General features: G+C 47.9%; 1 protein-coding gene across 19 annotated transcripts in view; it reads right to left on the reverse strand.

Moving 5' to 3' along the window:
* LOC109383228 (uncharacterized) overlaps positions 1-22904 on the reverse strand; it is a 433428-nt gene that overhangs the window by 198784 nt on the left and 211740 nt on the right. For 17 of the 19 annotated variants that reach the window (XR_002124113.1, XR_002124111.1, XR_002124114.1 and 14 more), the window contains one exon: positions 2880-2961. Coding sequence is in view for 1 of the 19 variants with exons in the window: in XM_019643454.1 (XP_019498999.1) it covers positions 2880-2961 (82 nt within the window). In the remaining 18 variants the exon portion in view is untranslated. Of the gene's footprint in view, positions 1-71; positions 2497-2879; positions 2962-22904 lie in introns of those variants that run through there. The other 2 variants (XR_002124124.1, XR_002124125.1) reach the window with 2 other exon arrangements.

The following is a 22904-nucleotide window of genomic DNA, read 5'->3' on the forward strand; positions in this document are numbered from 1 at the left end:
ATAGATGATAGATAATAGATTTATGTAATATAAATAAATATGTAAGAGATATATATGCATAGAAAATATACTGGAAGATATACATCAAAATGTGAACTGGTTATATTTGAATGGGGTGATTACTAGTATTAATTTGGTTATTTTTGTTGATTTAAATTTTCTATGGTGAGTACAAGTTACTTTAGGAACAAGAAAAAAGTCATCAAAATTATATTTAAGGCACACATACAATTCCATAAACAGCTGCAAGGTCAGCTGTGATTTCCATAGAAAGGGTCCACCAATGGTCACGGACGGCTTCCAGGAGCCGGGGCAAGCATGGCCTGAGGTGGTTCATGCCACAAGGGAAGACACTTCCTCTTCTAATAGACCCAGTGACCCTGGGGGCGGTCCCTGGCCCCTCACGTGTGCTCTGCCTCTTCGGGCCTCAGAGGAGAAATGGAGCATGTTGGCCTGGCCCCTGAGAGGCCTCTGCTGGCTGGCCTTGGCCTAGAGCTCTCCAAAGTGCCCTTGAAAGCATCCTTCCCAGGAAGACCCAGGAGGAGCTCATATCCCTGGGGACGCAGGAGTCTGCGTGAGCTGGCCCCGGTGGGTGGCCAACGCGCCACTGATTAACTGGGTGACCTCGGGCGAGTCACTTCATCTCAGAGTGTTAGCGACCTCGGCCGTAAAATGGGGGTGTCGTAAGGGCCAAGTGGGACACGTTTTGTGACATTCATGGGAAAAGGGTAGCAACGCTTGCTTTCTAGACAGCAACTGCTTGCGAATGTTGGCAAGTAATTACCCCACAGAAATCCACCAGGAGGGGTAGCAGCACGCGCCTGCTGGATGACGGCCCACGAGGCACAACACATCCCTGCCCACGTGGCCTCCGATCTCTAGGGAGTGGGAGGTCTGAGCCGATGGCAATAGAGATGGCACCCTTAAGGTGTCCGGGCAGGAAGTGAGGTGCTGCTGGCTTGCCCATCACAAAGAAAGAGCTGGCTGGTGCAGGGGAGCCTGCAGCAGACATTTCCACACTGAGCACCTACTATGTGCCAGGAACCGTATTCTCTCTGCTATAAGAGCTTACCAGGTATTTGTCATCATCACCATTTGAAAAGGGGGGAGTAAGAGGTGCAGAGTGCTGAGGAAGCTGCCCAAGGTCACACAGCTAGAAAATGGCCTCTCTGTCTTCCCTCCACACACAGCAATTTGCAGCCCGGGGCGGAGGGCCCACCACCGAAAGGATGGTTTCTGTCAAAGCCCTGATGGTGCGGTGGGAGGGGACGGGGTGATTTGAGAACCTCTCTGTTCCCCTTGGCAGCTGTCTTTCCACTCATTCCCCACCTGCGCCCCGGTGCCAGGCCTGTTGATGGCAGAGGTACTACCCGGGTGACCCGCTCAGCCTTGAAGGGCCGCATTTCCCCTGGTTTCCAAGCCTCGGGCACTGTGCTTCGTGATGCTCTAAACCCAGGGCCTAGCCCCCTGCTCCCAGGATGGGAGGGTCTCAGCCTCAGCCCTGCGGCTGCAGAGGGTCCAAGGCTCAAGATCAGGAGTTGACTGCACCCCACCCCCCAGCCACCCCCCTGCCATGTACCAGGAATCCAATTCCTTATTGGAGGAGGGACAGGACGGGCTGGGGAAGACAGAGAGGGGACCCAGTGACTGCCCCAGGAAGGGAGGCCCTGTGGTCCAAAGACCATAACCACTTCAGGGCTGGCACACAGAGAAGTGTCCAGTCTCAGGGGAGCAGGATGGAGCAGGGATCCAGGAGTCGCCCCAGCCCCGTCAGCACCCCACAGGACAGGAGCCCTTCTTGGGGGCTGGCCTTTATAGAAGCCTGGGGTGCAAAACCCCTGGTCACTGGCTGAGGGTCAGAGGAGGGTAGACACTAACCGGGGGAGGGGAGTGGGCAGTATTTTCTGAAGCTTGTCCCCATGATGAGGGCTCCGGAACGGGGAGAGCGTGGGTGGCTCCAAATCTTGATTTGAGCATGGCCATATCCACAGGTAAAATAGCACCCGGTTAAAAAGCATTGAGTCTGTAGCCAGCCTGCCAGGCTCTGCCACGCATGAGGTTCTCAGGCAAGTGAATGACCCTCTCTAAGCCTCAGTTTCCCCATCTCTACCTGGGGGTGATAATCATAGCTGCCCCAGCACTGAAAAGAGAAATGAGTCTGTGTGCACACAGTCGGCACCACTGGCTATTATTTTGAAGGACCGTCTGGACCAGGAGTTAGCGAACCTTTTCTGTGAAGGCCAGAGAGTCAATATTTTAGGCTTTGCTGGTCAAATGGTCTCCATCACATATTCTTTTTTTTTTATTTTTCAACCCTTTGGAGATGTAAAAATTGTTCTTCGCTCAAGGTCCTTACAGAAACAGTCCACTCAGCAGACCCAGCCAATGGACCACAGTTTAATGCTCCCTGGAGATCTAGACGTGGTGGGGGCTGGGGCGTGTTGGCTGGCTTCCTGCACGTCTCTGGGCCAGGCTAGAGATGACAGCAAGATGAGCCTTAGGCACAGGGGGGAACAGAAGACTCGGTGATGAGAAGACAGGACAGGTAATGACAGGAAGAACGGGGAGGGTCAGGCAGGATTGCCATGTGCTCCGGCTGAGCCTGGAGCTCACCTGCTGTCATTATGGGCATCACAGTCCAAGAGGCACATGAGGCTGGAGCCTCTGAGGACAGCAGGCCGTGTGTTCGTCACGAGGGATGACCCTTCATCCTACCAACAAACGTTTGCGGAGCACTTGCTCTGTTCCAGGGGCTGTTCTTTCTAAGCCATGAACAACACAGAAGAGGCCGAGCTCTCCACCTGGAAGCCCTCGCTAGCAGCTGGCACCTTGGCCAGCCCAGGGATGAGCTCCAGTCGCCGTCGCAAGGATGCACTCACCGTGGGGCACTCAGCCTTCAGTGGTTCCTGGGCGGTCCTCTCATTGGGGCTTCGGAATCTGGGAGCCTGCTGTTCGGTCCTTCTGGAGGGAAAAGAAGAAAAACATCTGCTGACGGTGCAATGTTTGTGGGACAGCAGCCCAGCCCGCACTGCTCAGCTGGCACAGTGGACAGTGGTCTTCAAATGAGGACTTCAGAGGACTTGAGAAATACTGGTCGCTCCAGGAAGACCCCATTCACCGCCCTGCACAACCCAAGTTCCGAGGGGCTCAACTGTGGGTCCAGACTGCCAAAGGGAGTGTCAACATGGAGCAGAGGTCTTTGCATAGCTTTCTCCCAAACAGAAATATTATAAAAATAGCTGAATAGTTATTACGTTCCGGGCACCTGATACATTGTCTTAGTCAGTCGTTGTTGCCATTTTACAGATTGAAAAATTGAGGCTCTGTGAGGCGAACTAAGATTCTCTGGCCGTTCTGTTCATAATAAGGGAAGGGTGAATCAGACACCTAGGCACTCGTACTTGGTACCCCAGATGCAGTGATTCCCTCCTGCTCCTGGTCAGAGTTCTACTCACTGATACCATATGGTAAGTTGTATCTAACGGATACATTTTTTTATCTTGACTCATCTCCTGTGAGGTGCCCTGGGCCTAGACGTGTCGCAGGACACATGGCCGATCCCTAGTGAATATGCCAGGCTGACAACGGCCAGGTGGCTTGAGTTTCTTTTTATAAGGAAATGAAAGTAACACCACCTTACATACAAGGGCAGGGAGGCACAGAAAAATCCGTTCTGACCATGCCGGAATAGTGTGGTAGAATTAGAGCGTCAAAGAGAAAACTAAATATTTTAGAGAGGGCATCGGGAAACGTGCCGCAAGCTAGCGACTTGTTTGCAACTTGTAACTGCCCACACACCTGCAGTCAGAGAAAGATGAAACCCGCGGTCACCTCCAGACAAGGCGATTTTGACATTCAGAGAAGGCGCCACAACGAGTTATGGTAAAAAGTCAGAGAGTACACATTTTAGGCTTTGAAGGCCTTCTGTCCCGTTGTAGCAGGACAGCAGCCCTGGACAATATGTACAGGGATGGGCATGGCTGTGTTCCAATAAACCCTTATTTACAAAATCAGGCGATGGGTCAGACTTGGCGTGCAGGCCACAGTTGGCTGATTCCTGGTTTAGAACAGACATTGCAATACAACTGTTGAATGAGAATCGATTGGGGAGCAGGCGCTCCACGTCTTTTATCACCTTTCAGTAATAGGTGTTTGCTGTGTGCATACTACAGGTCAAGCGTCGCCCTAGGCAATCCAGGCTTCAGTGCAAAAAAAAAAAAAAGAAAGACAACCTCCAACCCCAACAGATGGGATGAGGGAGGGTAGATGCCACCCCAGGCCTAAAGCTCAGGGGCAGACGGAGCAGAGAGGAAGACAGACCTGTCCACTTCTTGACCCCCAGCCTTCTCAAATCCCTCGTATAGCCTGATTCTCACAAACTCGCTAGGGCAGCTATCAGTAACCCTGCTTGACAATGGGGACATTGAGACCCGGAGACCACAAAGCCTCAACTGAGGAGACTCCCTGTTTTCCTATGACTGCTAATAATGACAGCATTGGTTAATAATGATTAGCACTGAGCGCTTAGAATGTGTTTCTGTGGGTTATCCCACTTAACCACGTAATCCTCCCAACCTAACGAAAAGTTATTATATGGTATATTACGGCTATGTCTGTATATGTGATATTACATGTGATACCAACAAGGACCCTTAAGCAGAGGGGTTGTCTGTACCCACCACACTGAGTACATGGCCAGGATTAAGCCCACACTGTTAGACACACAGCCCTGTCCTCTGATCACCTTCACGCCCTTACTACATCCTTCTAGCATCTGAGAAGCGCCAGTAGGGGACGGAGAGTTAGGACAGAGAAAGAGAGAAAGGATAAGCAACTTTCTTGGAAACCCTGCCGTCCCCGTTATCGCCCCAGATGAGAAAACAAAGGGCGTGCTGGCAGAAGGAGCGGGTGAATGAGCCTGCTGGGTGACGTGGGGACTGGACGATAATTCTGAATAAAGGTCAGGCTTTTCCAGAGAGAGAAAGCAGGCTGAAGGGTAGTGTTTCTCTTGAGCACAGCAGCACAGACTTAGCAGGCCTCCAAGGTGAGCGCTGAACTTGGCCGGGTGTGCAGGGTTGTATAATCATCTCAGCCCTCCCGGGTCACTCCAGGGCAACCTTTGTACCATAAAAACAATCTCATGAATGCCTACCAGTCGGAGAGGTAAACAAACAGAGGAGTGATCGCACGCCGGGGATCCCCTAACATCCCTCCAGGTCCTGCTGGGCTAATAATAAGCCTGGTAGTCAACACTTAAGGAGCACTTCCATGCCAGATACACGTGCTCCTAGCATTTAGGGACCACGCTATGTCAGGGTGATAAAATCATCCATTTTACAGATGAGGAACCTAAGGGTGAGGATCTTGCCTCAGCTCACTGTGCTCATCTAGAGTGGAGCTAGGATTTGAAGCCAGGCAACTTGATTCCAGGACCTGCACCCAACCGCCTCTATGCTGTAGGGAGGCAGCTGGGCATGTGGCGATGGAAACAAAGATCTCGGAGCCTGGGATTTCGTGAAATCAGTTCTTAGCTCTACCACTTCTAGCTGGAGATGGGTGACCTGGGATTCACTGTGCTAAGCATCCGTTGTCTCACTGTTAGAACGGGGATCCCCAAGTCTTAGGATGGTAATGAGGATAAGGGATATAAACAAAGTGGCTGCATTAATTCCCCCATAATTGGTGTCTGGTCTCACAAGGCCCACACCCCCTGCCGCTTCGGAGAATATAGCGAAGGTCCGCTCTGAACCTCAGGCTTGTCTTCAGCTCTCACGCCACCTTCCTGGGCTGCACGTTCTGTTTGGTGGACTCCCAACTAGGGTTCCCAAACCTAACACAGGTTACGGAAGACCCACCCAGGATTTCCCAGCCCCAGAACGCTCTCGCATCAAGTCAGACTTTAACTCTCTCCACCCTTCCCCCCAACACCCCACCACCTTGCCAGTTCATTATCCTAGCTCCACCCAAGAAGCAACAAGGGAAACTAAAAAGGTAAAAAAAATTCAGCCAAGTTAATCTGGCTATTTTGTAGAAGTTTGGGCACACAGTCTGGTGAGAAAAGAAACAGAAACCCTGAGTTCACCAAAGGCAGGCAAAGACAGTCCTTCACGGAGGTGCCTAGACCTGTTTGAAAGTAAAACCTCCCATCCAGCCCTCCCTGGAGGAACCAAAATTCCCTAAAAACAGAAGGAATGAACCTCAGGAAAGATGCTTTTCCTTGTCTGCGAAGTATCTCTCCATAAACTTCCAGGTCCCCCTCTGCCAGGGAGAGGGAGGCGGTCCGTGCAGAGAGCTGCATGTTCAACCTAATTAGTTTCCTTTGTAATCCTGACTGTGTTATTACATGCGCTTTAGATGCATTATTCTGAAAAGGCCTCCATAGCTTCCCCAGTTTGTCAAAAGTCTTTGGCACCAAAAAAAGGTTCCAAAGCTCTCTGGTCCTGGCACGCCAGGCCCTAGAAACTCACAAGTCCCTGCCCTCTCATGAAATTCTTTCCTAAAGGTTTCTAATAAGTTTCCAGATAGCAGCATGTTGTCTGTACCTTTCAGCTTCCCTGTGGAAACCCTGTCTTATCTGCAGATCTGTGTACTGGAGACAGAGAAACAAAGCAACAATGACTCTATTCTGACACATACAGGCTTTTCCAATCACGACCCTGACCTTGTTTAATGATGAGTGCCCCCCCTCAGGGTCTGAAAATTCTGAGAGGGCAGGGGCAAAGTCGAATCCTCATACTCTAGCATGTAGCACAGCAGCTAGGATGAGCAAGTCTCTGATAAATGTTTGCCGAACGCCCGAGGAAAAGGGAGAGACCAGCTGGGCAGGGAGTTTTACTGTGCCCAGCCCTTTCCTCCTTTCCAAGGGTAAACTTGCCATCCCTCGAGCAAATCCTTGGACATTTTTTCTCTTGGCCTCAGAGGCCTGTTTAGAGTTCTTGACCTTTTCTTTTTATTTGGGCCACTGAGAGGACAAGTTGGCATCATGTCTGCCTCCAGGGGTCAGGCCAGTTGTGCCTGCTCACCACATCCATGGATTTTCCCCTTTCCCCTCCTCTGGGAGCCCTGCAGAGTGAATTCTGCTCCATGCCAGGCAGATGACTAGGCCTTTCACAATTCATCTCTATGGAACATGCTCCCCCAAACCTACAGAGCACATGTCCTTGAAGGGCACGTGCAGAACTCCACAAGACAGACTGTACGCTGAGCCAGAAGAGAGAAGTCTCAATACATTGCAAAGGACTGAAATCACATAGAACACGTTGTCTGAGGACAATGGAAATAAATTCAAAGTTGGCAAGAGTAGATGCTTAGAAAATCCCCCAAATATTTGAAGAATCTTGCTCAGTGCTAGACACAGAGTAAGCCCTCCATAGTTTTAGCCCCTTCTTCCAACCCCTGACCCAATATCTTTCTCCATCACAGTGAGCTGCTGTGGCTGAAAGTGAAGGCTGACTCCCAGCCAAGGTTACAGCTTCAGGCCCGAAGGTGGCACCCGCTGCCCAGTCTGCACGGTATGTGGGACAATGAGTTAACCTTGGAGTCCCCCTGAGCCCCTCGTCTCTCACCAGAGCCACACCTAGACAGGGGGGACCTCCACCAATGCTGCCAAAATGGGGCCCTACCCACTCTCCACCCTGAGGAGCCCCAACCTTCTCGAGGGGGCTGCCCAGGTGTGGGGGGAAGAGTTCAACTTGGTGATGGACATTGCTCTATTTACTCAGAATGTTCTCTGGCAAATAGAATCCAATCTGTTTTGTTGAAAGAGTTTAACTGACACCCCCATTGTGGGTGAAGAAGAGTCTCTACCATAAATCTGACCAGTCCAGTGACTGAAAATAATCTCACAGGATGATCTAATCATAAATTCCTAACTGGCAGGTCATGGGAGGTAGTCATGCCCCAAGTATATCACTTCTTTAGTTAAAAGTTTATCTTTGCCTTAAGCAAGCCCTGTCCACTGGTTTTGTGCATCTAGGTTAATACATCTTTGAAGTACCTCTCTTCCAGAACCCTCGGAAGTGTATCCACCCTCAAGGGGAACATAATCTTAACTCTCCTGTAATCTAATCCCCACCTTGCTTTCTCCCACCTTCGTGTCATCTTCCTTAGGCTCCCTCCTTAATTCCAAATGTCTAAAAGAAATTGCAAAATTGTCATTCCCTGGAGCATTTGAGATCTTACTTCCAGGCAATGTTGTCAGTTTGGCTCCAATACACTCATAAAAATTCCCTACAGGTTGGGACATTTCTTACATCAATACCTGGAGGAAAAAAATGAAGGCAGCCATAAAAAATGCCTGCTTTCCTTTGCCCGCCATCTTAGAGTGTTCTCAGGAGACCAGCCAGCGAGACAACCAGAAAGAAACTCAACCAGCCAAGCCATCCAAGGGAGATGGCGCCTGTGACCCTGACACCCTTTGGATTGGGGAATGAAGTGGGATCTGAATTTTACTTATGAGTTTGCTTGAGGTTCCCAAGGCCGATAATCTGATCCATTTTCCGGTTCGCTGTATAAACGGGCAATCCACCACCCATAAGAGCTGGAACGTGGAGGAGCCTGTTATTGGCAGAAACATGCATTGCGTAGATAAGAAAGTTTTCCTGACGCCAGACTGGTGGCAGCATCGTTTTCCTACAAATCAAGGTAAAGACCACCCAGACGAGAATGAGTGGGAAATTAAAACTTTAATTAAAGGATGCCCGAAGAGGCTGGTGCATGACAAGACCTCCTCAGAACTCACAATCCGTGGAAGGTTTCCACCGGGATCCCATCAAGAGAGGGGAGTTTGAAAGGTAAGGTTAGAGCCCAGTTTTGTCACGTTGTAGTGTGGCCATATGGCTTCACCTCAGTTTCACCTGTAAATTGAGGGTGATGATAAAAGAACCTACCTCAGAGAGTACCTGTGAGGGCTAAATGACATGAGGAACAAAGACACTTAGCAAGTACCTCTCACATCATAACAAACAATCGGGAACCTTTACCATGTGATTTGAGCAAACACAATTAACGTTCATGACCACCCTGGGAAGTCAACAATAAGGTTCTTTCCAGTTTATAAATAAGAAAATTAAAGTCCAGGAAAGCTAAGGAACTTTCCCAAGGACACAAGCTGTCAGTCACAGAGGTGGGATTCAAACTCAGTCTAACAGGAGCGACACAGAAACAACCACCAGCACCACCGGGAGGAACAGCCAAACTCCCCCCACCCCCCACCCCCAGGGCAACACACTGGAGCTGAGGGCAGCCAGGGATCACCCTATAGGAACAAGGGTTAAGGTGCCCCATCTGGACTGGACCTTGAAGAATGTTTTGGTTTTCACCAAGAAGAGGAGGAGGAGGCGAGGACAGCCCTATTGGTGGGAAAACTCACATTAGAAAAAGGGAGGCGGCACTGGGAAGGCTGGAGGGGCAGCTGTGCTGCGAGCCCAGGGCTTGCTGAGGTGTCACGGGAACTCATGTCTGTGTCTTTGCCAAGGTCAGCACGCCGCTATGGGTCAGGGCACAGGCTCTGTGTCTGGTGGACTAAGTGGCCTAACAAAGCTGTGTGACTTTGAGCACGATACTTAACCTCCCTGGTCCTGAAGGGGGCTCATTTTCAAATGAGGGGCAACATCCTAACACTATACTGACTAAATGGGGTCCTACGTCACAGCTTAGCCTCAACCCTGCTGGCACTCTGAGGCTTCCTTATGTTCTGCTCCACTAGATGTGGCCGGGGTCTCCTCTGTCATCCTTCTACTTACTGCCCAGACGCCTTCTGCTCACGGTTGACATCTCTCAAGGAACCACTAATTAATGCCTCCGGAAGGAAAAGACTCAAAAACCATAGAGAAATGGAGCTTGGTCTATTACCAGTACTAGAGATGAGTTTCCACTAATTTGGTTACCACGTGGGGTTTTCCATGGCCTTGCAGTCAAGTATCGGCTGGGCTGTGGTCATTGGAAACTGAAAATGGTCTAAACATCCAAGATGGCAGCTCGCATGGCTGTTGGCCACCTTGGGTGTAGGCTGCAAGCTCAGCTGAGACCACAGGTCACAACACCTACATGTGACTTCTTCAGCATGGCCATCTCGGGGCTTCCCCAGCAATGAGTGCCCCAGGGAAGCCCGGCGGGAGCTCCATGACCTTTCATGACCTTCAGGAAAGGGCATAGACCCCATCTTTCAATGAGAATGTCAAGGAATGGGGTCACTTTGTTTTTAAACCATCGCTGATGAGAACCCTGGTCTAACTGGTGCAAAGACACTGTATTTGGCATTGCTCGTCTGGTGCTCAGGAGCAAAAGGGAGAAAAAAAGAACCAAACATTGTTTTTCAAACAAATGCAGGAGAAATCATCCAGGCACCTGCACCTTCACTTTCAAAAGATTCACTTTGAAACATTAAACCCTAGTCTGACGCTGCTGCTGCTGCTGTTCAGAACATGTCTGGAGCTTTCCAGAAAGCTCTGATACCTCCGAGAGGTTTGGGGGTCTCTCTGCGATGTCAGGCTCAAAGCATACCTTCGAAGGTATGTCCTACATACCTCATTTCTAACCAAAAAAAAAGGCTTTATCCAGTTGAATATTTACCGAGTACGCCAGTTGCAGAATGTTCTGGGTTCTGTGGCTAATGAGCAAAGTGGTGCTTCTTTCATCACAGGCCTTCTATGCTCATGGCGGAGGCAGAAAGTCACCAAATCTGTAAGGATGTCAGCAAGTCATAAAAACTATGGATAATGACAGAAAATGAGAGGTGGAAAAATCTGTGTCAGGGGGGTTGGCCAGAGAAGGCCTCTCAGGGGATGGACATCTGAGCAGAGATCTCCGTGAAGGGAGGAAGCGAGGCAGGCAGGTATGCAGGGGAAAGAGTGTTCCACACAAGGGTGACATTCCGTGCTAAGGCCCTGAGGCCAGCCTGGGCTGGTATGTTTGGCCTACAGCCAGGAGGCCAGAGTGGAGAGTAGGGTGAGCAGGGAGGGCCTTGAAGGGCACGATAAGAACTTTGGATTTCATTCCCAGTGAGATAGGGCTCCGCTGGAGGGATTTTTTTATCAGCTGAGTCCAATGGTTTGGCTTCCAGTTTGAAAGGATGCCCGTGGCTGCTGCGGGGAAAAGGGAGGGGAGGGTAATCGACACTGGACGGCTGCTTAGGAGGCATCCTGCAGTCATCCAGGTTGGAGGTGGCGATGGCGTGGTCTGGACTGCTGTTGGTGAAGAGGGTGGAGAGGAACGGGGCGGGCATACATTTTTCAAAGAAGATTCCCCAGGATCTGCTCATGGACACATCTACCAGTTAATCCTGTAAACCTTACAAACAAGATATAGTTCCCAAAAATGCTTCATTGTTGCCCACATTCATATCTGATCTCTACAGAGGGTGGCAACATGGGTAGTAGAAAGTAAGAGAGGCCTGGGTCAAACCAGGTCCCGCACACACTGGTCAAGGGCCTTGCCCCTCCTGGCATAGAAGAGCCTGGAACACAGGCAGTGCCACTTCCTCCCCGCCCCTGTCCCCCCACCCCAACACACATACACACAGTCCCCCCCCACCCCCACCCCAGAAAGAAAGATGTGAGGAGATTCAAAATAAGCCACTGGCTGGAAAGACCCTTTCAAAAAGGAGTTTAAAAATGCCTAGAACCTTCTAAAAGGGCTGTCAGGGAAGACCACACCCATTTGCATGGGCCAGTTGGGTATTTTGATCATTCCCTCCATGACACGACTTGATAGTCACAGCCCCTCCTTCTTTACAAGCCACTGTTCTCTGAGGAGCCTCTCCTGTCAAAAAGAAACCACCCCAGTTATTGCTTTGAGACAGGTTTGGGGGGGGGAGTTTCATGCTCCATGAATCTCAGTAGTAAAAGGGTCAAGATACTATTAAACACCACAAGTGACTCAGTGATCAGATCAAGATGCAAACCCAAGCCCATAATAGTGACTTTTCTTTCAATTGCTTTTTTTTTTTTGACCAACGTGTACACTGTCACTTACTGTGTGCCAGGCAATGTTCTAATCATTTTATAAAATATTTAGTTATTTAACACTCATCACAATCAGAGGAGGTGCGTACTACAAGTATCTTTCACTCAATATTCAAGGCACATTTATTAAGCTCTTTACTGACGAGAGCGGTGAGTGACAGAGAAGCTAAGTGGAGCCCGGGTGACATGTCTACTCAGTGACAGAGCCGAGATGAGAACTTGGAAAGTCTGGCTCTGGAATTTGGGCTCTTGACCACAATTTGAAGCTGCCCAACACTGTGCTTTGGTGGAAATCTATATATCTATTAGAAATGCTTTTTTCAGCACAAATAAAACAACAACTGAATTTTGAGTGGTAAAAACAAGTAGGAATCGTTTCAATAACAAAATGTCTGGAGGTAGTCTTCTGTGTGAGGCTGATGGCAGAGCCTGACAAGGCTATTAGCAAACATTCAGGCTTTTCCTCTTATTTCGGCTCCACCAGTTTAGTCTGTCACTTATCACCTTATATTTGCAAGATGGCTGCTGCCACTCCAGGTAGCGTGCTTAAGATCCAGGCAAGAAGAAAAGATGAGAATGAGCTTCCCATAGGGGAGGCTTTATTTTGCTTTGATTTAGAAAGAGAAGCCCTTCCTAGCATGCCTCCCCTAACAAAACTAGAAAACGTATCTGCCATTACCATACCTGGTTTGAACTAATCTTGAGTCATCTCATGAGGCTGGGGCTGGGGCCTGTCTTCCCTGAGATCTGGGGCCTCCTCTCTACCACCTCAACACATCAAGACTCTACAAAGTAGGGAGGCAATGGCTACTGAGGCCAACAGACAGTATCTGCCACGGACAGGTACTGCTATCCCCATTTTATAGATGGCTGCAGCTAGAAGGAGCAAGGTTAAGATAACAAGGCTGGCAAAATGGCAGTCCCAGAATACTAAGCCAGGTCCCTGTGACTCTAAATGGATGGACATACTTTTGGCTTTACGGCTAATAGCTGTGGCGCCTCAGGCAAGTTACTCAACCTCTCTCAGCCTCAATCTTCTTATCTCTAAACTGGGGCTAGTAAGGGTCCCTAACCAGAGGGTGGTTGCGAGAGGGAAATGAAATAACACAGTAGGTCCTGAACAACACGGGTTTGAACTGCACGGGTCCACTGACATGTGGGTTTTTTTTCAATAAATACATACAGTACTGTACATGTATTTTCTTTTCCTTATGATTTTCTTGATAACATTTTCCTTTCTCTAGCGTGCTTTATTGTAACAATACAGTATACTCTATATAGCATACAAAACATGTGTTAATTGACTGTGCATGTTATTGGTAAGGCTTCTGGTCAACAGTAGGCTAATCGTACAGTTTTGTGGGAGTCAAAATTCTATGTGGATTTTTGACTGTGTGGGGTGTCAGCACCCCTAACCTCAGCATTATTCAAGGGTCTACTGTGTATGTAAAGAGCCTTAGACAATACTAATCAATCAATAATATCGTGGCTATTCTTATTGTTGTCACTATTATTATTACTGTTGCGATTTTTGTTTTAAGACTCTGTAGCCACTATGAGTTTGTACCCAGATGAAAACACCACTTTGGGCATCTCTAGGTGCCCTGGTATCCGTACTGTAGCAGGTAGGCTTGAAAGTGAAGGAAGGGTGTTTATTATAACACCAAGTATGCATTCAAAGAGTCCTAAAGCTTGACTTGCTTGACGTTAGTGATCCAGGGACTAATCACTCAAAAAAAGGATCCGCCAATCTACAAAGAACAAGAGCTAGCTTTCTGCCTTGGCTCTGCCATTCATTAAATGCAATTTGGCCAGAAGCAATTCCCTTCTCCTTTTTGGACCTCCATGTTCTTATCTGCACAGTGAGGTGGTTTTAGTCAATGCGTAATGAACATTCATTGATTGCCTATTATATACACTGTGCCATGAAGGCCCTGGAGATACAGTAATTAATGGTAGAGGCAGATGTTGCTCTCAGGAAGCTTAGAGGTTTAGCGATCTTCAAAGCTCCTTTCAGCAATAAAATCTGATGCCGCTAACCAGAAGGTGAAGCTAATAACTTCCAACCCAGGGGTTATTTGAGGATTAACCATGTTAGTGGTACCATAAGTAAAATCACTGAATAAATGTAAAACATATAAAGCTTTGGCAGTTTCTAACACAGCAAAAGGAGTCTTACCATGTGATCCAACCAGCATGCTCCTTGGTGTCTGCCCTTGGTGAGCTGAAAATGTATGTCCACTCAGAGACCTGCACATGACTGGCTATAGCAGCTTTACTCATAATTGCCAAAACTTGGAAGCAACCAAGATGGATGGCCTTTAGTAGATGAATGGATACATAAGCTGTGATACATCCAGACAATGGAAATTATTCAGCACTAAAAAGAAATGAGCTATCAAGACATGAAAAGCATGGCGGAAGCTTAAATGCATATGACTATGGAAAAGAAGCCAATCTGAAAAGGCTACATATTGTATGATTCCAACTATATGACATTCTGGGAAAAACAAAACTATGGAAACGGTAGAAGATCAGTGGTTGCCATGGGTTTGGCAGGAGGGAGGGAGGGAGAAAGGGAGGGAAGTGGGACAGGCAAAGCACGAGATTTTTAGCACAGTGAAACTATTAACGATTCTGTGTGATACTGTAATGGTGATACATGACTTATGCATTTGTCAAAACCCCACAGAATTACACAACACAAAGAGTGAACCCTAAATGTAAACTATGGACTTTAATTAATCATAATGTACTGATATTAGTTCATAAATTGTAAGAACTGTACCACACTAATGCAAGATGTTAACAATACGGGTACTGGGATTTGGGGAGGGGGGGTTGTATATGGAAGAGCTCTATAAAACAGAAAGTCTATTAATTTAAATATGTAGTTTAACAACATTCATATCTTTGAGCTAATGATTCCACTTCTGAGATTCTCTTGAGATGTATAGGACATTCTAGAAGGAAAACGTCACTTATGGAAGGGGAAAAAGTAAGCAACTTATAGTTCCTCACCAACCACTATGTGGATGAAAGCAAATGAAAGACTGGTAGTTGGAAAGGCTCTGAAACACCACGGATGATGCTTGCAGAAAAATACATATGGAGAAAAAAAAATGGAAAGCTCCTTGAAAGAACAAAAACAAAAACAAACAAACAAAAAAACTTTGTAATAAACAACGCAAATGGTTGTGCTAACAGATAATAACTGCTATTACGCTGCCAAGGATTGTAAGATTACGGATAGCTTTTTTCACTTTCTTTTTCCAATTTCTTGTAATATTTTATTTTATATATTCATATATATCATATATATTCATATATATATATATATATATATATCAGCTATCTCTATTATATATAATTATAAAAATATGTAAATATTTTTGCATCCTAGCTAGGGGAGAGTAGGTAGCAAAGCCAGAGAGCTCATAACAGTAGCAGCAATAATACCACCTCCACCTCCCACCACTTCTTAGGAGACTACTTCCCACATGGAAGCCACCATTCTTAGTACTTTGCTAAAATGTAACTCATTGGGTAGCACAAAGCTACATGGCACAGGGTTGCTACATGCAGCCAAAGCAGCCACCACCTGAAGCTCTGGCTTAGTCAAAAGAGATACTACTGAGAGGGCAGCAGAGTCGCCCTAGGGGCACTGGCCATACAAAGATAAACAGGAAATGGAAATTCAGAGACCAAAAGAGGAGGTGAGAATCTGCGCATTCTCTCACCCACCCAGCAAGCCTTTATGTACTGCTTCTGAGGCCAGGCACTGGGGATGCACTTACGGATAAAAAGAAACCTCTGACCTTTAAGAACTCCCAATCTGGTGTTCCCAGAACCAAGGCTGGAACTCTTTCAGCCACCCTGGGCGTGTGGTCACCCTAAGTGCCCCAGCCCGGTGCAGGTCTTGGAGGGCAGGAACCATCCCCACAAACCACAGGACGGTTACCTGCCTCAGCACCCCATACCCATGCCTCGACACTTGAGGGGTCTGGGAATTCGTTTCTGACTCTTACCTCCCACCGCACCCCCACAGCATCAAGCATTTCTGATCAAGTATCTGTGAGTCATAGGTCAGGCTGACTCATTTCTTCAAGTTTCCAGGCTGTGAATTAAAATGGTATTGATCACTCAGAGGACGACCAAGTATAAGGAGAGCACGCGACCTACCCTGCATTTATCTGCACTAATGCAAACCAGATTTGCGAGTATTTTATTGAAACGAGGTGGAGGGAGAGAGATAGCTGCTAAAAAATTTGCAGTTGAGGGTTAGTAAATGGAAAGGGTCCATCATTCCTTTTTTTTTTTTTTAAACTAATTTAAGATAGGTACTATGCTAATGATGTTCTCTCAATCCACTGTGCTGTCTTCCTGTTTTATCTCAGTTAATGTGAAAAATATTTATGGCCGGCTTCTGGAAGCTCAGTTACAGAGCCTATAAAATTATGTTTTCCCATATAAAACCGGGAAAGGGGAAGGAAGGTGGCTTGGGTTGAGGACCTATTGCCAAGTCTCACTTCATCTCATAAAAGACTCAGCAGGAAAATCAGCAGAGGCTGGGAGAGGTGAAGTCACCTGCCCCAGGAGACCCGGAAATTGGAACTCACAGTGGCACAGCACCACAGACTGCCCTATGTCTGCACAGCCCTGTTCCACCAGAGAACGCCCCGCCCAGGTGGTACTGAGAAGCAGCAGCTCACACCACAGTAGGGCAGGAAAGCCACACCCCCAGAGCCTTGTGGGGCTACAGCACCCACGCAGCCTTCACACCTATTCACCTCAACCTTTCACCTACAAAAACACTGCTGTCTCCAGACCCACCTCTAAGGCCCAGACAAGGGGCCAGAGCTCTCACCCCACGTGGGAAAGCCTCACGGGGACCCCCCACGAAAACCCATCAGTGGCCTGTGAGTCAGACCCTGTGACCATCATGGTCCTGCATCTCAAAGCAGGGGAACACAGGGCCAGTATTCTCAGGGCTCAAAGGTGGAATCGACCTATGAATCATGGCAGCATAGAACCTTCTCTGGGCGTCCCCTGGGAACCCACTGAAGGGTGTGCTGTGTGTCCCCGGGGGCCAGTGCAGTTGCACACTTCTGATGTGAAACCAAAAGACAATTTCACGGGTTTTGGTGGTCTCTGAGGATGCCTCATCAATTCACGAGATGATCTATCTGCAGGTGACAAGGCTGAGAAATGCCAGATGAAGGGCTCACAAGTGAATGTGGCTCTTCACTTTGTGTGTGTGTGTGTGTGTGTGTGTGTGTGTGTGTGTGTGTGTGAGTGTGAGCACTTGGGTCTGGAATCATATGAATAGATGGAAACCCAGACCTACAGAAGGTTAGTGTCTTGTCTAAGAATGCACAGCTGGTGCTGGACAAGCCTGGAAGCGGATCTCAGGGCTCCATCCTCGCTTCCCTCAACACCACAGGGCCTCGCTTAGAACCAAAAGGCCACACAAAGCAAAGGAAAAAGTATATACATTTTATTTGAATAATAAAGTCATCAGAAACAAGAGTCAGAGCCAAAGGCAAGAAAGGTTCTGGCCAACCCATGGATGGGCTCTTTGTGACATTGACTCAGCTTCTAAGAGGTCTGGGCCAAATCTCTATCTAAAAATTGTTATAAATATAATTTAATTAAAATATCAAAGGTATATTGAATTAACTGAAATTAAAGGAAATTTAAAATGTATTTGTAAATTGCCCCTTTTCCTGTCCTGATACACGGTGGAGAGTAAGCTAATCCATTGTGTGTGTCAATCCCGGTGGCACAGAGTAAGCCTGGTTATTTAGCCCATGAGCTGAAAGAGGCTCACTGAGCCCATTGTACAGATGAGTACAACAAGGTCCAGGGAGGGGAAATAACCAAGGAAACCCAGCCAGCTACGGCTGACACTGGCTCAAAGGCCACTGACCATCCAGAGCTGTGGAATTCCCAGTGAATAGTGAACTGTCCTGTGTTGACAAAGGAACTCAGGCCCCTCTGACAACCCTTCGCATGTCACGTGATTCTGTCTGCTGGTTTGGCGTAATCACCAAGGCAGCTGTATGCAATTGATGGAATGTGTTATAATTACCAAAAGATAGCCGTGAGCATGGTTAGTTTGTCGACGCGTACATGAGAAGGGCTCCTGGACTATAATGTGCATAAAAGCAGATCAAGAATTTATTTGGTCCAAATTAAAGGTATCATATCCACGCAGTGTACTATGTACAACATAGCTGTTACAAAGTATAAGGCAGCTGACCTGGATAGCATGCACTCCTTTACTGCTCAGTGGGAAAAGGCAAGTTGCAGAATAATCTGTTTATCAAAGGTCTACAAAAACAGTTTTCTTTCTCTCTCTCTCTCCATCAATGCATTAGAAAGGTCTGCAAGGATGTGCTCCAAAGTGGTGATAACCTAAGCAGAGATGATAAGGAAACAAGGATTAGCCTTATGTGGAGAGTTCCTTTTTTCCACCCAAGGTGAAAACATTCATTTGCTATTTATGTAATAAATGAAAATTTTTCCAAAGAAGAGAATAACAGATACAGGATTTTAGTCATGTAACTATTTGAGCACCTACTATGTGCCAGACATGAAACAACATGACAAGATGAAAACTACAGCCCCTGCCCACAGGGAGCTTCCGTGCTAATCGGTGAGAGGGGAGGGTCTGTCTGCATGGTATGTGTACTGAGGTAGGTCACACGTGTTCTTTTGAAAGACAGAAAGAGCACAGGGTGGGGAAATAAAGTGGTTTCCATATTTCATGGGAGATCCAGAGACTGAAACAGAGTCCTCAGTAAATTCAGCCAAGTCCTGACCATCTTAAAACAAAATGACCATGACAACAGTTTGCAAATGAACAAATCTGCAGTAAGTGTAAAGGAGCTTCCATGATCCAACTTCAGTTAGCGTTCACAAAGGAACATAATAGTACATGGGATGGTTTGCAGTTCCCTCAAATGTAATCCCCACAAACAGAGGGAGGTGGTTTTGCAGCGTTTCAAAGGCACCGACTCTGGCTGTTCTCATCAGTACATATGGTTTACTTTGCCAGGCGAGAAATGGCCTCCGCCAAAATTGCTGTTTTGATTTATTTCTAAAAATAACTCCCGAGAAGCCTGCAGTGCGAGAGAAAGATGGTCGCTGCAGAGCTCCGGGGAGGAAAAGAGAGAGCATTGGATTTGAATTACCTAAGAGCTTGAAATTGAGTGCAAATATCTCCTTGTAGCAACTGCTATATAATTAGCCATCCTAATGGAATCCTTTCAAAGCCAAGGCAGTTCCACAAGAAAGTTTAATTGAAAATAAAATTTCCAGACCAACTATTCTGTCAAAACCACATTAAATGAAGATAGCTCAGCAGTGACCAAATCACTGGGCAAATGTATTATGTGATGTGGGAGAAGTGGGTGGGAAGGGAGGGCGGTGTTCTCCTATATGGGGAAACGTGGCCGAGCTCTAGGCCCCTTTTTTACGTTTCATGCGTCTTCCAGTCGCCGGGCAAAAGGATTCAGTGCTGTCTAGGTCAGCGTTCCTGTTGGGCCTATCTCCCCTGGCAAGTGCTTCCGGTCTGCTGAAAAGAAGCTGGGATTAGAACCTCAGAGATAACGAGAGGAGGGAACAGGAAATGGCACTAGCCACCCAGCTGTTCATTATATGAGTGCACAGGCCTGTCCCATCCTGACACAGGCCCGCGGAGGACAGCAGAGCTCGAGAGGACCTTCACCTCTTAGACGTCCCTCTGTCACTTATTAGCTGTGTGACCTCTGCTGAGTGATTTAACATCCCGGAGCGGCAGTTTTCTTACCTTAAGGAAAAAAGAAAAAGGTTCTAGCCCAACACCACACCGGGTGGTGAGGAAGATGAAATGTGACAATGATGTACGTTCACCTGCTAAGCCGTGACAGAGCCAGAAGACGCGCTGCACTATACAGCACTCTGGATGCTGCGTGGTGTGAGCAGCGGAGGGAAGGGACCCTGCTTCCTAGCTACTCAGAACGGGTCAGCGTGGGAACCGGTGGCCTCAGCATCCCCTGCGTGCTCATCATTCACGCAGTCTCAGGGCCGCACGGCTGAACTGACCAAGAATCCGCATTGAACAAGGGCTCCTGGACATCTGTGTGGGGCTCAGCGTAAGCAGCAAAGGCCTCGGCCATCTCTCAAGTGTGTGATTCTGCACCAGGTGACCTGAGTCAACATAAAAGGGACCTCAAAGCTGCCCTTGGGGGACAAGCGGGTTTCCCCAGAGGGTCACTTGCAGTGTGAACCTTTCCGGAGACACCACCACCCCCGCCCCCCACAGCCTTTCTGCTTCCTGCCTGCAGAGGGGGGAACTCAAGGCAGAGCCCAGGGCCACCTGAAACGGAGGGCTTCTTCACCGACTGGGCTGGACCACTCCGGGGTCCACAGCCATGTCATCACAGATGTCCCCGTGTCATCACATGTGCCTGGAAATAAGCCCTGTGCACAGAGAGGACAGTGGCAACAGCTAGCAAAGAGCAAAGGGTGGGTGGGGGTGTGGAGGGCCACAGAAGCTCTGTGACTCCGAAGAAATGGGAAAGTACAACAGACCATCTCTCCTCCCTGATTAGGCCGTCACGGTGCCTGGATGCTACGAAACACAACCACCTCGTACAATACAAAAGGAGACCTGTACACACACACACACACACACACACACACACACACACACACACACACACACACGGGTTTTCTTGGATATACACAGACCACCTCTAGAGTGATAAGCAGGGAACTTCTGACAAGGGGCTGCCTCCCAGGAGGGAGGCCTGTTATCTGGGGAACTGGAAATTGAGGCAGGAATTTCACTTTCACTGGGTAGCTTTCTGGACTTTTTGAATTTTCAACAGTGTGACTATATTATTGGAAGGGAAGGAGGGAGGGTGGGAGGGAAGGGAGAAGGAAAGAAGTAAATAGAAGGGAGGGAGGTACATTTAAATTAAGAATAATAAAAATAAAAGAGTAGCTTGTTATGCAGGGTTAGGTTTAAAAGTCCTCTCATGAAATTCAGGGCGTGAAGCCATCTTTTTTGCTTAAATCTCTTAGCTTGCAATCCTTAGTTCAGACTGAGCGCTAGGTTCCTCACACCCAACACACCTATGTCTGAAAATGCTCAGGTGGCAAAATTCTGTGAGGGCGTGTCCTGTGTGGCAGAGGGCCACCTTGTCTATTTGCCCCCAAACCAACAGACATTATAAGTAGCCAACTCTAAAAATCCCAGTGGCTCCTGACTCCAGTCCATTTAAGTTAGCTAGGCAAAGAAAAAAAAATATCTTCCAGAAGGTTCTGAAGCCCTGATTTCCAGAGCCTTCCAGTTACTCAAATGGATTTAGGGGACACAACACTTAAACATTGTGCGGATGTGTGTAAGTGGGAATTGAGCTAAGCAACAAAATATAAGGTCACATGTAAAACCCTAATTGTGCATATGCATCAATATGTTCCATTGATAAAACACTTCCTAAATCCTGCCTGTGAGGAAATACAATAGAGACCCCATTTCAAAGACAAGGAGGTTGAGGTCCAGCAAGGTTCGTGGTGGAATCGGGAATGAAAGGCTGTATCTTTGCTGTTCCAGGGCACACCCTTCCTGCTGTGTCCCAGTGTCCCCAGCCACCTTCCAGAAACGAGCCACACATCTCCCGGGGCTAGAAGCCTTACATTGTGTCTTAATGGTTGGAGAGTATTTCTTTACACAAAGTATCACATGGTTTTGAGCTGAAAATTGTATTCTACTGACAAGGACAGTCATGATGGTGTTCCCTCAAGCCACGGAGCTACTCCTGACATTGTAGAGTTGGATGGAGAAGAGGCCAGCTTTTATGTCAGAAGCTCTCGGGGCCGTCCTGTCCCTGCTTCTCACAGCTAGCGGACGTTTGCTAAGTTGGCCTCTCTGAGCCTCTGGTTTCTTCATTTTTAAAAATGGCAACAACAGCAGCATTATAATATCCATTAATTGTAAACTATGTGTGTACTCTAAGCTAGTGCTACTCAAAGCACTTACGTTTATTAACTCCAGTACTTGTAACAGGCTAGTATTATTCTCCGCGTAGAAATGAGAAAGCGAAGGCACAGCAAGGTGAAGTAGCTTGCCCAACGCCACACAGCCAATCAATGTCAGAACTGGGATTCTACGGGCGGTCTGACTGGAGCTTGTGTTTTAATCAGAATACAGCAATGCTCTCACTGGGCTGTGAGGGCAGCTCTACGATGAGATCATAGGGATAAAATGCTTGCTGGGTTTCCTGGCACCAAGTAAGTGCTCAGTAAATTATGACTACTAGGGATCATTGAGGATTCATTTCTTTCGTTAGGCAGAAACACAAGGATTGCTACAGTGTGCATATGGCTGAGGGGAAGCTGCTACCTGCAGTGGGTGCTCTTCCCTGACAGGTGTCCTGCCTCACCTGTCCTCACCTGACGGTCAGCCTGAGACTCACGGCACAGGCAGGAGGTCTGGCGCTTGCCCCCCTGAATCTCTGTCTTGACATCTCCCAGGGGGAGCCCGCACGGAAACCTAAGTTGAGGCAGCTGAGGTGGGAACAGGTCTGATGTCCACCTGACAAGAATGGCAGATTCCACAATGAGTTGGTCAGACCTAATGCCCAAGGTGATGATCATGTGCTGGCTGACTCCCCACTTCAGCAATTCTCTGCAAATAATCTCAAATTTGGGAGAACGGTCCCTTGAATGGAAGAGGAAGCACAGACTCAAAAAACTGGTAAAATAAAGAGATCTGTGGACAACTCTACTGGCAGCTGAGTAACGGATCGGCCACTGCTTTCTTCAACCTTGTCCTTCTCGCCATTCCCAGGTCTGTTCGGGGCTAGGCAGGGAGGCACGTGTGCCAGGCGGGTGTGTGGCGGCCATGGCGATTCTGTTATCTGTCAGGAGCTGGCTTGGGGAGGACACTTG

Source organism: Hipposideros armiger, unplaced genomic scaffold, assembly GCF_001890085.2.
Source record: "Hipposideros armiger isolate ML-2016 unplaced genomic scaffold, ASM189008v1 scaffold_78, whole genome shotgun sequence".
NCBI lineage: Eukaryota > Metazoa > Chordata > Mammalia > Chiroptera > Hipposideridae > Hipposideros > Hipposideros armiger.